This window comes from Pteropus medius, unplaced genomic scaffold (assembly GCF_902729225.1).
Source record: "Pteropus medius unplaced genomic scaffold, Ma_sr-lr_union100, whole genome shotgun sequence".
NCBI lineage: Eukaryota > Metazoa > Chordata > Mammalia > Chiroptera > Pteropodidae > Pteropus > Pteropus medius.
The window spans coordinates 3,984,244-3,998,429 of NW_024354499.1; the positions used below are offsets into that span (position 1 = coordinate 3,984,244).

Consider the following 14,186-nt stretch of genomic DNA (forward strand, 5'->3'; position numbering starts at 1 on the left):
CTGGCCGGCTCCTGGGCTCAGTCAACCACCACCTTGAAGTTACGGCCCCTGGGGGTTATCTGTGGGTTTATAGTCATTCTCTCGCTTTGGGCTTGTCCTGTGAAGAAGCCCTCCCCGCTCCTCTGAGACCTCCCAGAGATGGGTTCAGGCCACTGCTCAGAGCTTCCCTCTACCTCTGTCCAGATGCTGCCCAGGGAGGAACTCTACTGCCCCCCCATTGTGGTCAAGGTCATTGATAACCGCCAGTTTGGTCGTCGGCCTGTGGTGGGCCAGTGCACCATCCGCTCCCTGGAGAGCTTCCTGTGTGACCCCTACTCAGAGGAGAGTCCATCCCCACAAGGTGGCCCAGGTAGGGGGAGGAGTTATTGATGGGGAGGGCTGGGACAGAGGGGGTGCAGGGCAAGTGGGACTTCCCACCGAGAGGTGTCTTGAAGCCCTACTTTTGCTGAGACCTGAATGATAGGTGGTTTCTGCTCAGCAGACCAGAAGGGTGTGGATTTCACCTTTCTCAGGGCATCACCTGGCTCTGGGGTGGGCACGCCAGGAGCTGGTACGTGTGCCTTTGCGGGGCTGAGAGGTGAGGGCTGAAGTGGGAGGTAGTGGGAAGAGTTGAGGGAGAGAGATTCAAGGATTCAGTGGGATAAGGAGGGAGGAGAGAAGGGCCGGAGAGGAACAGAGAGAATTGAGGAGATAGGGAATGTGAAGGGAGATGGTAGAAATAAAGACAGGTGAGGGAAGGATTGGGTGGGAGGAAAAGAAAGACAGAGATCGAGAAGTGTAGGGAGACTGAGAGGTTCTGTCTCATAGTACCTGGCTGAGTCTCGTTGCTGGGGGGAACCCCTGGAGGGAGCCCCCTCTCAGACCTGGACACCGCTCTCTCCTACAGATGATGTGAGCTTACTCAGTCCTGGGGAGGATGTACTCATCGACATCGACGACAAGGAGCCCCTCATCCCCATCCAGGTAGGATGGTGCTGGGTCCCGAGGTAGAGACACTGGTTCCTGCCAAGAGCCGGCCTTGATTGCTCACTCCCCGCTCATCTCTCCCACTCTACCTCCTCTCCCTTCTTTGTCACGTGGCATCTACAAGATACCTCCCTCTGTACCCTGGTGGCTGGGCATTGTACAGACAGAGGGACCTAGATGGAGCTTTCAGTCTGGTCAGGAGTCGGGTGGAGGGTTGTGTGGAGGCTGTGTGTAGTCTTTGGAGCAAGACGCAATCCTTTTTCCAAAGCATATGAGAAAAATGGCCCCTCTACCTCGAGGGCCATGTTGAAGCTCTTGCCTGGAGACCATGCAGGAAATCAGGGTGGGGGAGCAAATGAGAGACAGGGCAGACAGGGAGGGAGTGACTGGGTACTCTCTGGGGTGCTCCAGTCTCATCACCTTACCTGAGCCAGGACCCTCTAGACTTGTGCTTGGTGGCGCTTGGAGGCAGCTCAAAAGGAGGGATTCATGTCCAAGCCAATAATCCCTCTCAATAGTTTCTCTACCTGTAGGAAAATGTTTCCAGCCCTGTGGTAGGTAAGAGGCGTCCCTTTACTATATAGTCAGCAACCTAGGGCCAGCTGGTGACCCAGACGCCCATGCCAAACAGCATGACAGGAGGTCTGTGGCATCTCTTACTGAAGGAGGCTCTCCTCACCCTGGGCCTGAGTGGCTCTGGGTCCTGTAAGACTGAGGCCACCCAGTCCTTCCTGCAGGGGAGATGGGAAAGGCCTCATGGTGAGCATCAGCCTTTCATTGGCCATCTGTTCTAGGTTGTCACCTTATTCTCAGCTTCGCATGATGCTGGTCACACCTCTGGCACCGGGGGCTCCCAGAGCTTCGATGCTGTCTGGAGGCAGGGCCTCCTAGCTGATGTAGACAGTGCTTGTGTCCTCAGGCCCACAGCCTGTTTATTCACCCAAGGATGGCGTGGCATCCTCGGGTGAATAAACAGGGTTTTGTTTTCTTTATATCATCAATCAAAATCAGCCTTGAGAGCACAATAAACTTGGAAGTCAGGCTCAGGATCCTCAAAACTGCCGCTGGAGATGTGTTTACAGGGGTTTCTCTGACATTTAGGGCTAATTTCTGCTGCTTTCTCACTCATCTCTTTCATCTTTCTGCCACTTCCAAGGGAATGTCTCTGGTATTCAGCCTTGGGCCTCACTGCTGTCAGAACAAGAGGGCTTTTCTACAGTGTCATTGATGCTAAGAGTACTTAGAAATCTCATACTCTCCATTTCTCCCACGTCTGTGGCTCTCCAGGGCTCTGCTCCACCTCTGGCAACTCCTGGTCATTTTTTAAGACTAAACTTGGTTGTGTCACTTGCTTCCAGGGATCTTCCCTGGCTCTTCCTTTTTTCCTGTAAGTTCTGTCTATATCTTGGTTATTGCACTTGCCTTAGGTCTGCTTGTCTCTGTAAATGGCAGTATCTTCTTTAGACTAGGCTCACGGCAGCACTGACTGGGTACATTCTTCTGTGTCCCTAATGCCCAGCACAGGGCCTAACTTAGAAGGAGGAGTTCAGTGAAATCTGCCTGGGTCAATGGATGTGTGGTTGGGTTCAGATGGACAGATGGATGGATGGATGACATGCCTACTCTTTGTAAGTAGTCTAAGAAGAAGCTTCTCTTGACTGGGGAAACTCAAGTGGAAATTTCAAAGGGCCCTACACAGGATGTAGCTATACTCAGTGCTAGTGCCTTCTGGCCTGGGTGGGTGTTTGTAGCTGAATTAGGAAGATTATTAGGCCCCAAATCCAGTTTGCCCGATTCCGGCTCCTATTTCCAACCCCCTCAGTGGGCTGTCTGAGTCTGTGTAGGGAATTGTGGGGCTTGCCCAGCAGGACTTCCGTTCTGTGTGTGCCGCCCTCCAAATGTCTACAGACTCAGAGAGGAAGGGACTATTTTGGGTCTTGCTGGCTATGAGCACAGCCAGAGGCAGACGGTGAGGAGGCCCAGTCTGGATATCCTCCTGGTGTTGACATGCGTGAACCGGGGTTGGGGTGCGAGCCAGATCAGGGTCTGTGCTTTTTGTGGGAGCACGCAGCCACTCTGGCTAGAGCCGCTGGCCAGGCAGAGGGTGAGGAGCTGGAATCTGGGCTCCTGGATGTGCGCTCACATGGAGACAAGCTCACAGGACCTCAGAGGTGGGGGCGGGAAAGAGGACATGAGATCCACCTGCTCTGTTGGAGGAGGCTTGGACCTTGCCCTCATTGAGCTCCCTGTCTGATGGAGGAGACATAACTCTATTCTCAGGGAGTCAGAGACCAGTAGGGAGACTAGTCCTGGTCTCCAGGAAGCCCTGCCTTGTTGGGGTCTGATAGGGGCTTTGAGGAAAATGGATTTTGTATTGTGTTTTTCTCTGAGATTCTTTGGTCTGATTTGGCGGGTCCAGAAAATCTTTTACTCACTCCATCTTTCCTGCACATTCCCTGTCACTTTGGAGGACCAGGCATTCTGAGGCCAATCGAGAAGGCAGTGGGTTCCAGTTCCAAATGGTTTGCCAGGTCATTCTGGCTGGGCTCTCGTCCCCTCTCCACTCCGTCAGTGCAGACAGACTGGAGGGCCCTGGCCTCTGGGGATGGTGGGACGAGAAGTCCGGCAGAATCTGGATTTTGCCTGGCTCTTGTTTGTTCCACCGGGGTGTTTCTCAGCAGGCTGTCTCCTTCTCATGGAGATACAGTCCCCACTGCCGTTCTCACCGGGTCCTGGCTGTGAATCCAGCTGAAGGTTCCTCCCCAGCTTCAGATACACTCTTGCCAGGTCGGGCTCGTCTTGGCGCCTCCCATCTCCTTCCTCGGTTGCACCGTCTCTGCTGTTGAACCTTTTTACCATCATCTGCCCAGTTCCTGGGAGGAATCTGCCACATGTCAGAAAAGGTCACCTCAGACTTTGCTGTTGCTTGGGTCATTGGGCTGACACTCACAGCAGAATGTTCCTCAGGTTCCTAAAAATGTTTAGTTTCTGTCAAGAATGACCAATTCTAGGGATGATTTGAAACATATACATAAGGCAGATCTATCTGTCCACTCGGCCTTCCAGGGCTCGTAGGTCAGCACCCATCTCGGGGTGAGGAACGTCCCTCATGGGTGGGTACCTGACCTTTTGAACTCTTCTCCATGGTGATGAGGGATAGGATGAGGTAGGCTCATGAATATTAACCCTACAGTTTATTCTTGATCTGTACGACTGTCCTTTGTATAGATTTTAGACCTGTAGCCTGGGGTGGGGGTAAGGTGTGTGTGTGTGCATGTGGTATATGCACATGAGTGTGCATGAGAGGTGGGAAGAGGCTTGGAGCAGGTGTTTGTGTAAGCTCCCGAAGGTGTGTCTAGTCTTATTGATGGTGTGGCCTTGACTTGTAACTTTCTGAAGGCCTTGGTATATCCTCAGAAAGGGGGCAGAGAGGTGTTTCATTCCATCTAGTGCTTTGCCTTAAAAAAAGATACATTCATTTTCTCTGATTATAAATATACGTTCATTATATAAAATTTGGAAACTACAGAAACGAGCAAATAGGCATTGCCTTCAACCCAGAATGCAATCTGAATGAACCGCTACCGACGCATCCTCCTCTATCCCTGCCTTCCTTGCCCTGGCTTCTCTTCCTGTTTCTGATTCTGGCTCTGACTCTGAATTGGATGCTATTTCTATCTTTAAAACAACATTGAGGGTCTTTGTTTACTAATCTTCTTTTTCATTAAGGTGGTTCTTGGTGTCCTGATTCTGAAGATGGGAAGAGAAATAGTGTGCAGAAACAACACAGGGCATGCGTCCCCCCAGTTCCTATAGAGAGCTTTGAAGCTCAAAGTAGAGGTAGTGCCCCCTGGCCACCCCGCATGTCACCTGCCTTCCAAACCCTAGATGCTCCTGGAGTCACTTGGTCAAGGGTGACTCTGGCCTATCATCCTGGAAGACCACCCTGGGTAGGGGGTCTCCTTTCTAAGTTTCCAGAGGGGAATATGTGTGTATTGAAGGGGATAGAAAGAACACTGGGGAAGTTTTCACTCTGGTTGGGAGACAGATGAGAGATGTGTGACAGATGTCAAATGACATGCTCAGAGTGACATCAAAGCGGCGAAATGCTTTATTAGCAAAGACACCAAGATCTTGGACTCTCTTGGCCCTGTGAGGTCAGTGTGGCATAAGTAATCAGGAATCCTCCTCCGGAGGAGTGGGGCGAGAGGAGGGCCTCAAGGGCCTGTGGGGTAGGGACAGCGTGGGGAGAGGAAGGCTTTCCTGGTAGGTGAGTGACTGGGCAAAAGGCTTGGTGGAACTGTGTGTGTGTGTGCTGTCATTGTCTTAATCTGGTGTGTGTGAGATGGTCAGCGGGGGAAGGCTGAGGGCAGGCGGGTAACAGTGGAAATAGAGGCTAGCATGGAGGAGACTTCTCAAGGCGAGTAGACCTGTTCCCCACACCGGCGGGGTGGGGTGGGTGGGGTGCTGGGGCTGGCTGCTCCCTGGCCGCCCAGCTCAAGCTAATTTTGAGCCGGCTGCTCTGGTTATAGTCTCTGGGACGCCGTGAAGGTGGGAACGTGCTCCCAGAACCAGAGCGGCAAATTATGCCTGATTCCCAAAGGGGAACGTGTAATTTCGGAAGCTGGACCAGATCTTTGGAGCACTATGTTTAGCTTTATTTTTTCTTTCTCTTGCTCGGGTGAACTGCCGGTTTCCCTCTCACCTTTCTAAAAACGAACTGTATTAAAAATAACAGTAAGGCTTCTGTGAGGTTCAGGATGAGAACAGGAGGGGCAGAGCTGCTGCCCGGCTGGCTGGTCTCTGGGCAGCTGGGAGTTTCACGTGGAGTTCACCTGGTCTGTTCCGTGGGTCACACCATACCCTCCATCCTGTGGCCAGCCCCTCAGAGCCATCCAGCAGCTCGTCTAGGTATCCATGGCCTTTCTGCCTTCCTGCCCAGCTCTGGCTCTGACCATCCCTGAGGGCTAGTTTAGGAGGCATGAGAGATGCCTCTTCACGGAACAAGGATGGGTCTGTAGTTCCCACCTCCCCTCCAGGTCCTAGCAGGCTTCCTCGCCAATGTGTTCCCGAGTCCTTCCTGATCCCCGGTGAGCGATTCTCCTCAGGCTCTAGGAGTCCAGGAAGGGAGGATGGCCTGGGGCTTGACCTCCTACAGACTCTGCAGAGCCCCCTGCTCAGGCTCAAAGGAAGAGAGGATCTAACCCTGGGAGCCCTGGGTCTAGCCAGTCTCCCACTGCTCCAGCCCTGTCTTTTGCCTCAGCACCTGCCTTCCTGATCCATTCGCTCTCTCTTGGATGTGCTGTGCTTCTTCGTTCCTCTACTTCTTTGCACTTGCCAGTCCTTCTTGCCTAGAAGGCATCTCTTGGCCTTGTTCACCTGCACTGGTACCCACCCACGCAGAGCCCCATCTCTGGAACTATTGTAATGGCCTCTGGAAAAGTCGCTTGCATCTAGTCCTGACCCCAAGAAACTCTGCGTCCTGCAGCCCAGGGACTCACACTATAAAGCATCGATTCACAGTCCCAGAAGATGGCAGGCAAAGATTTGATGCCAGAAAAGGATGCAAAGAACTTTCTGTAGTATAGGGAGGCACGTTGGACTTCAGGACTCTTAAAGCCCCCCTGAAACAAGGTCTCGTAGAAGCCACATGATGCCCTGGTTCTTGTCCTTGAGGAGATAAGTTCCTTAGCTTAGGAACTGTGCCCAAGCAGGAATTGATGCGGCTCAGCTGTTAGAAGAAACTGCCAGGGATGGTGGGGAGCTTGGAGTATGTCTGAGGTTGAAGGTTTGAAAGGCAGGGAGGGTGTATGAGAGTGACACTGAGTCGGTGAGGGCAGGGAGAAAGCAGGCAAGATGTAGGCATTGGCTGAGCCCCTTCCACAGGTCTCTCCCATGCTAGGTGTGTGCAGCCTTCATCTCATCAGTATTCTCATCACTGTTGCCCTGTGAGGTCGGCTTCGTGCTCATCAGATGGGGATGCTGACTCAGACAGGTCAGAGAGCTTGCCCAAAGTCATACATCTGGGAAAGCAGTGGGGCCAGGACCTGAAGCCAGGCTTGTTCAACTCCTAAGCACGTGTTCCTCCCACAACTTTTGCAGCACCCCTGGAGGGAGAGCAGAGGTGCCTGGACAGAGACCGGTACTTCCTCAGGGCTGTCCGGCCTTTCCTGAAGTGTTTTCTCTAATCCTGTTGCTAACCAGCCTGTTTAATTTGTAGCTTGCAGATGGTCTGTCGGGCTCGGCCCCCACTAACATGGCATCTCCGTCCACTCCTCATGTATGTATTGTTTACCTATTTGTGGGCTGCTTGATTTCCCTGGGGGGCTGGGGGCGGAGCTAGGGAATAAGGAAGGGAACAGAGGAGGGGAGAGTGGGAGGGGAAGAAAGGAAGTATTTCCTGAACCCCGGCAGAAAATAGCTACCTGCCCTGTGCCATGATGGAGGGGTGGGGAGAAAGCTAAGGAAAGATTCTCAGAAACAGACATCTCTGAGTTATCTCTTGATGCATGCTGGGATTTTCCATAATCTTATTTACCTGTATGAGGACGGGGTTTGGGGGTGATTGGGGTTGCATGGGCCAATGGAAACAGAGAATTCTCTAGATCAGAACCTGACTGCTGGCCCTGGGACCTGAGGAGCCTCTGTGAGCAATAGCGGGTTGACTTTCTCTGCCCCTCCCAGAGGCATGAAGGGTGTGTATGATGGAGGAACCCAGGCTGTTCCCAGCAGATTCTAAGGGGCCCGCTGGAGCCCATGGAGCTCCTGTAGTTCCCAGCAGGGCAACTTCTGTTTGCTTGTGCTGATTTCCTACATGTTATCTTTATGGGGTGTGGGTCCCTCCAGCAAGAGAACTTTGATGTCTGGCCTTCAGCATGCACTCATGAAGTCCCAAGCTGGGGGCTAAGGGGAGCCCCTGATCTGTAGCGGAGGTATAAGAGATGGGACCTGTCAGAAATTTCATTCCATTCGTGGTGCCAAGGGCAAGCATTGCTGTACTGGGTATTTTATGGGCTTTTAGGAGAAAGAAAGCTGTATAAATTTTTCTGATTTTCTCATTGTAGAAAATATAGAAAACATGAAAAAGTGTCAGGCAGAAGGTTAAAACCACCTGTATTTCTACTAGTTGACAATAAGCACTGTTAAGGTTATGATATGCCAACATTTTTATATATCTTTTAGGCACATGTGCATACTTTTTTTTTTTTCAAAATTGGAACCATATTGTATTTTTTTTTATAATCTGCATTTTCTTTTACTTAAAAGTGTATCGTGAATGTTTTTCCATATCTTTATATTCTTTTAAAATATGGCTGCATGTCATTCCATTATATGGACATCCATAAAGTTTAGCTACTACTCTACCGTTGGACATTTAATTTCTTAATTTCTACTATTGTCTTATTTTATGTACTTTAGAGGAGTTATTTTTAATTTACTTTATACAGATCCAACCTATTTCTTGTTAAATTTATTCTTAGGTATTTTATAGCCTTTGTTGCTATCTAAGTGGACTGTCTTTTTTCTTAGGACTTCGTCTAACTGGTTATTGCTAGAATATAGGAAAAGAATATTTTTATATATTTACTTTGAAACAGATTATTAAGCTCCTTTATTCATTCTGACAGTTGTTAACTGATTTGTTGGGTTTTTCAGGTAGGTAAGATTATTTTCTTCAAACAATGAAAAATGTGTCCCTTTTCCCCTAATAGTCATACCTTATTTCTTTTTCGAAAATAACATTTGATACTTGAGATGCTAGTGAGTGAACTTATTTAGTTACTGATTTTAATGAGAAGGCCTCTACCATTTTCTCATTAATTATGATAAGGATTGATATTTTCAGATAGATATTCTTGGTTTTGTCAATGTTGTGTCTTTTTTTATGTTTATTAATAGCTTAAAAATTAGATATGGGAATTTAATTTTGTCTAATGCTATTTAACATTTATCAAGATGACCATTTTGCTTTCCATTGTCCTGTTAATACAATGTGTACTTGTCCTGCATTCCTGGAGAGAACCCAAACCAGTGAATTGGTCATGGTATTGTAGTTACTACAATTGCAGTCCTCTTATCCAATCAATCAAGAAAGGTGATTGGTTGGCTAATTGAAAAAGTTGATTAAATAGGGACTCATTAAAAGTCATACGTGCATACCATAAAGATTTTATTTCTAACCATGTCCATGTATCTTCATTTGTCAATCATTTGACATGTGCCAAGGCCTCTTTGAATTTGGATCTGCTATTCGAGTGTCATCTCATCCTTCCAGTATAAACCACATCCAAAATGCGTACCTCTGATTTTTCCTTTAGATTTATTAAAGTTTGATGAGATCTTAATGACACCTGCAAAAAACCTACTTGGAGTCCTTTTAAAGTTTAAGATCTCCTCCTCCCACCTTTTGTTATCTTGCTCGTCCTTAACTTTCATCATTTAAAAAAAAAAATCCAACAGCGTTAAATTAGTTTTCAGAGCTAAAATGCCCTTTCTTTTTAAATTCAAATTTATATATTTTTGTAATATTTACATATTGATCTAATCACCATATTAGTACAGCTAGCATAAACAGTTTTGAGAACAAACAACTGACTCCTGGTCAAGATACAGCTCATCTGTTGAGAGCTGCAGTGGACATGCTAAATTAGCTGCAGGTTTTCAACTGGCTCTGGACCATAGTCAGATTGTTAGTCAAGAGAATGGATAGCACTTGTTAACCCTGGTTAAGAAAAATTTGCAAGTAAAACTTCTAGACTATATCATGCAGTTAGCTTCACTATTACTTATTCAGGATTTTTGCATCTCTATTAATAAAGATTACTTCTATGTTGTCTTTGTTAGGTTTTGATATCAGGGTTATAGTAGTTTCATTAAATATTTTTGTGGTGGTACACTCTCATTTTTTGTTCTTGGACAGTCTCTACAGCATGAGAATTGTTATATCTTTAAGATTTGAAAATACACTTGTGCTACTCTATGAACTTGAATTATGCAAGTTGGAAATTACATGATATAAACATTTTAATAGTCTTGCTTACAAAATGTGTAATAATGTGTATCAACCTAAGTTAAAAAATGATTAATAGTTATGTAGTTTAAAAGGTGCTGGCAATGTGAATTGTATTTATGGTTTAGCTGGTAAATAGGATACCCATTATCTTTTCTTGAAAACGGTGTTATATTATGTGAGTTTTGACTTATACCAGATTTTCGGGAATACATATCTTGCATAAATGTATAAGATGCGTCTACCCCGTACTCCTTTGTAAAACTAGGCCCAGCATCTTTTGGGGAAGGGATTCTTGGATCACTTTCTACTTTTTTAGTCACTTTGGTGGCTTAGATGTCCCCAGATATTGCCTGTTACCTTAGTACATATTATTACAATAAAAGAAAATGCTTCACTATTTGTTCTGTTTTTATCCTCATTCTTAATTTTGTACATTAGTGTTAGTTTTCTTAATTAGGCTGAATAGCATTTCATCTATTTTATAGTTGTTTTTTATCCAAAGAACCAGCTTTTCAAAAATTCTATTAATTAGTTTCTTTAATTTCTAGACTCAAGTCATTTTTAAGCTCTCCCTCTGAAATTCCTATTATGTATATTTTGGATATCTTGGGCTATCACTTCCTCTCTCTTTGTTGTTTTAAAAAATTTTTTAAAAGGAGATATTTTGTACATTTTCTTCTAAAAATTCTAAAGTTTTGCTTTTCCCTCTTTTATTGGTGTGTGTGTATGTGTGTGTGTGTGTGTGTGTGTGTGTGTGTGAAGTGCAAGGTAGAGATTAGATTTCTTTTTCTGTTTTCCCACATAACCAATGAATTCAAGTCATTATAGAATGACCCGTCTTTTCTCATTGATCTATAATGATAGCTGTGTCACATGCCAGGTTTCCATTCAAGTGTGGGTCTGTTTGTGGGCTCTCTATTCCGTCCCCCTGGTCTATTTGTCTTTCCTTGTATTAATAAACCACTGTCTTATTTGTGATAACTTTATAATAAGTCTTGACATCTGGTAAAAAATAGTATTTCACTTTGTTTATTTTTAGGAGTGCCATTCTTGTCCTTTGCTTTTCCACTTAAGTTTTACAATCAGCTTGTCAACTTCTTTTTTAAAAAAACTTGTGATTTGTGATTGAGTTACAGTGAGTTTCTGGATCAATTGGAGAACTGACATTTTTGTAATAGTGTCTTTTAACCATGAACATGATATATCTCTCCATTTATTTAGGTCTTCTTTAATGTCTTTCAACAAACTTTTGTAATTTTTTTCCAAAAAGTCTGGTATTGCTTTTATTATATTTAGTTCTAGCAACTTTATGCTTTATTGTTATTTTTACTTGGAGTTTTTATGGTACTTTTTCTAATTATTTTTTTGCTCATATATAAATTAAATTAATTCTCATATGCTGGTGTTATATTAAAAAACTTTCTGAAACTCTTGTTAACTATTGATTTGAGAATTCTGGGTTTTTTGTGTAGTCAATCAATAATTTGTGATTAATCACAGTTTTGATTCTTCTGTGTACTTTTTATTTCTTTTTCTTTATTATTATTATTTTTTTCTTGTCTTATTTTACTGGCCAGGACCTTCGGTTTAATATTCTACATAACCGATAATAGAGAGTATTTTTATCTGCTTCTAATTTAAAAGTTAACAATTTTATTTTTCACCAATGAGTATGAAATTTATCAGGTGAACGATTACTAGAGAAGTTTTTATCATGAATGATGTTAAATTTTATTAAATGTTCTTTATGTATGTGTTGAGGTGATTATATGATTTTCCTCCTTTAATCTATTAATGTGGTGAATTACATTAATAGATTTTTTTAAATGCTGAAACAACTTTGCATTTCTGAAGCAATTTATCTTGATTATGATACATTATCTTCTTATTATTAATCATTGCTGGATTCAGTATACAGATATTTAGTTTAGGAATTTTTTTTGCATCAATTTTTATGAGTGATAATGGTCTGAAGTTTCTTTACCTTATACTGTTCTTTTAAGGTTTTGGTATTTAGATAATACTAATCTTAAAAATACTCGGGGCATATTTGCTCTTTTTCTAGTCTCTGAAAGAATGACAAAAGATTGACATTATCTGTTGCCTGAACATTTGGTAGATTCACTTGTAAATCTGTCTAGACTTAGTATTCTTCTTGAGGATATTTTAAAAAATATTTATAGAACCTTTGACATTTTCTTTTCCATGTGAGTCACTCTTAATGATTTACATTTTATAGGAGTTTATCCATTTCTTCCTAAAATTATTGACACATTTTTTATAATAACTTCCTACTTTTTCAGAAAACTTTCTCCTCAATTTAAGTTTTGTCTCATGTTAATATGGCTATACCAGATTTCTTTTAGTTAGTATTTTCTTAGGTAACTTTTTCTATCTTTTCACTTTCAACTTTTCTGTGACTTTACGTTTTAGGTGTCTCTCCTGTGAACCACAAATAGATGGACTCTATTTTTAAAATCCATTCTTATAATATTTTCTCTCAACTAGAGAGTTGGAGAGTCCAATATATTAATTGTGTTGATTTATATATTTAAATTTATTTCTGCTATCTTATTTTGTGTCGCTTAATAGAGACAAAATAGACTAATGTCCTGTCCTTTTCTTTATCTCTTTTCTTTTTTTCTCGCTTTAGTTTTGGATTGAGAGATTTTCCCCGTACTTTTCATTTCTTCTTCTCTTTTAGGTTTCAAAACTATATATTGTTTCTATTTCTTTAATGGTTAGTATAGAAACTTTAACATGCCTACTCAACAAAGTCTGAATTTAATTGGTATTTATAGTCTCCTCCAGAATGTTACAAGAAGCTTAGAATGCTTTAACTCCAATCACCTATCAATTTACAAACTTTTGTTCAATATTTTAGTTTTACCTTTCTAAACTACACTTTTAAAGCATTATCTTTTAAGTAATCAATTTTTCTTTGCACTATACCCACAGTTATTATTTCTTTTCATATATCAGACTTCTTCCTCCTAGGATCATCTTCCTTCTTCCTGAAGGAGAGCCTATAGAAATTCCTATAATTACCATCAGTTCATTGTAAAATTTCTCACTTTTAATTATTGTTTGAAACTATTTTTATTTCACCCTTATTTTAGAAATACTAGTTTCTCCGACAGTTATTTTCTGTCAACGCTTTGAAGATATTATTTCACTATCTTCTGGTTTCCATCGTGCTGTTGTCTTCTTAAATCTCAGGACTGTTTTTGTTTTTCTTTTAATTAGTTCTAGATAGTTCTCAATTATCGTCTCTTCAAATATTACATATTACCCATTTTCTCTTTCATTTCCTTCTGGAACTCTGATTAGATCTACATTGGACCATCCTATTCTTTATGTCAGGTCAATTTTCTTTCATATTACTTGTTTCTTTGTGTTGCACTGTGGCTAATTTCTGAAGATATAGCTTCTAGTTCACTAAGTCTTTAGTTGTTTCTAATGGCTTTTTAAACCCATCTGGTGAGTTTCTAGTCTTAGTGTTATTTTTTATCTTTAAAAGTTCTTTCCCCCCACCCCCAAATCTGCGTGTTTATTTTTGAAAATCTCTTGTTTCTTTGCCATATTTTTAAGGCCTTTTTCTTTTAAATAGTTTTTTCTCCTTATATTCCTATTTCTGATAATTCTGCATTCTGCTGTCCTAACAAGTCTGATCTGCAGTTCGTGTTTCTAGCTGATTCTTGCTCATGGTGTCTTGTTCCTTGTGAGTTTTACTATTTTCAGTTTTGAACTCATGTTCATTGGAACTTTATCTGAGAGGTCTTTGAGGTCTGGATGAAAGTCACAGTCTTTCAGAGAGGATATGTGTTTACTTTTACCAGATGCCTGAAAACTCTATAAACCCAGATTCACTTAAAACTAAATGTTCAGCTTGGGCTTTCTGGTCCCACAGTTAGTTTGAATTTTGGTTCCTTATTTCTCTGGATTTTTGCTTTCTCATTTGCCCCCAAAGATTTCCTTTTCTTTCTTTCTTTCTTCTTCTTTTTTTTTACATTCCCATCAGCTCGGTCATTCACTTAAGAAGGAATTTAAAGATATCTGTTAATTTAGGTATTTTTACTTGGAGGAGTTCTCTGGTCCTCTAGATTGTCATTTTGCTGGAAATCAATGTCTTTATTATAGTTCTAAATTTGGCAGTCATGTTTATCTTCATGCAGGTTATATTTCCTTCAGGGCTGCAAACTCTACC

General features: G+C 42.9%; 1 protein-coding gene across 1 annotated transcript in view; it reads left to right on the forward strand.

The window, feature by feature from the left end:
* DYSF (dysferlin) overlaps positions 1-14,186 on the forward strand; it is a 187,089-nt gene that overhangs the window by 130,714 nt on the left and 42,189 nt on the right. Inside the window, exons 41-43 of the mRNA XM_039852517.1 lie at positions 184-349; positions 887-963; positions 7,187-7,246. Of these exons, the coding sequence (XP_039708451.1) occupies positions 184-349; positions 887-963; positions 7,187-7,246 (303 nt within the window). The remainder of the gene's footprint in view (positions 1-183; positions 350-886; positions 964-7,186; positions 7,247-14,186) is intronic.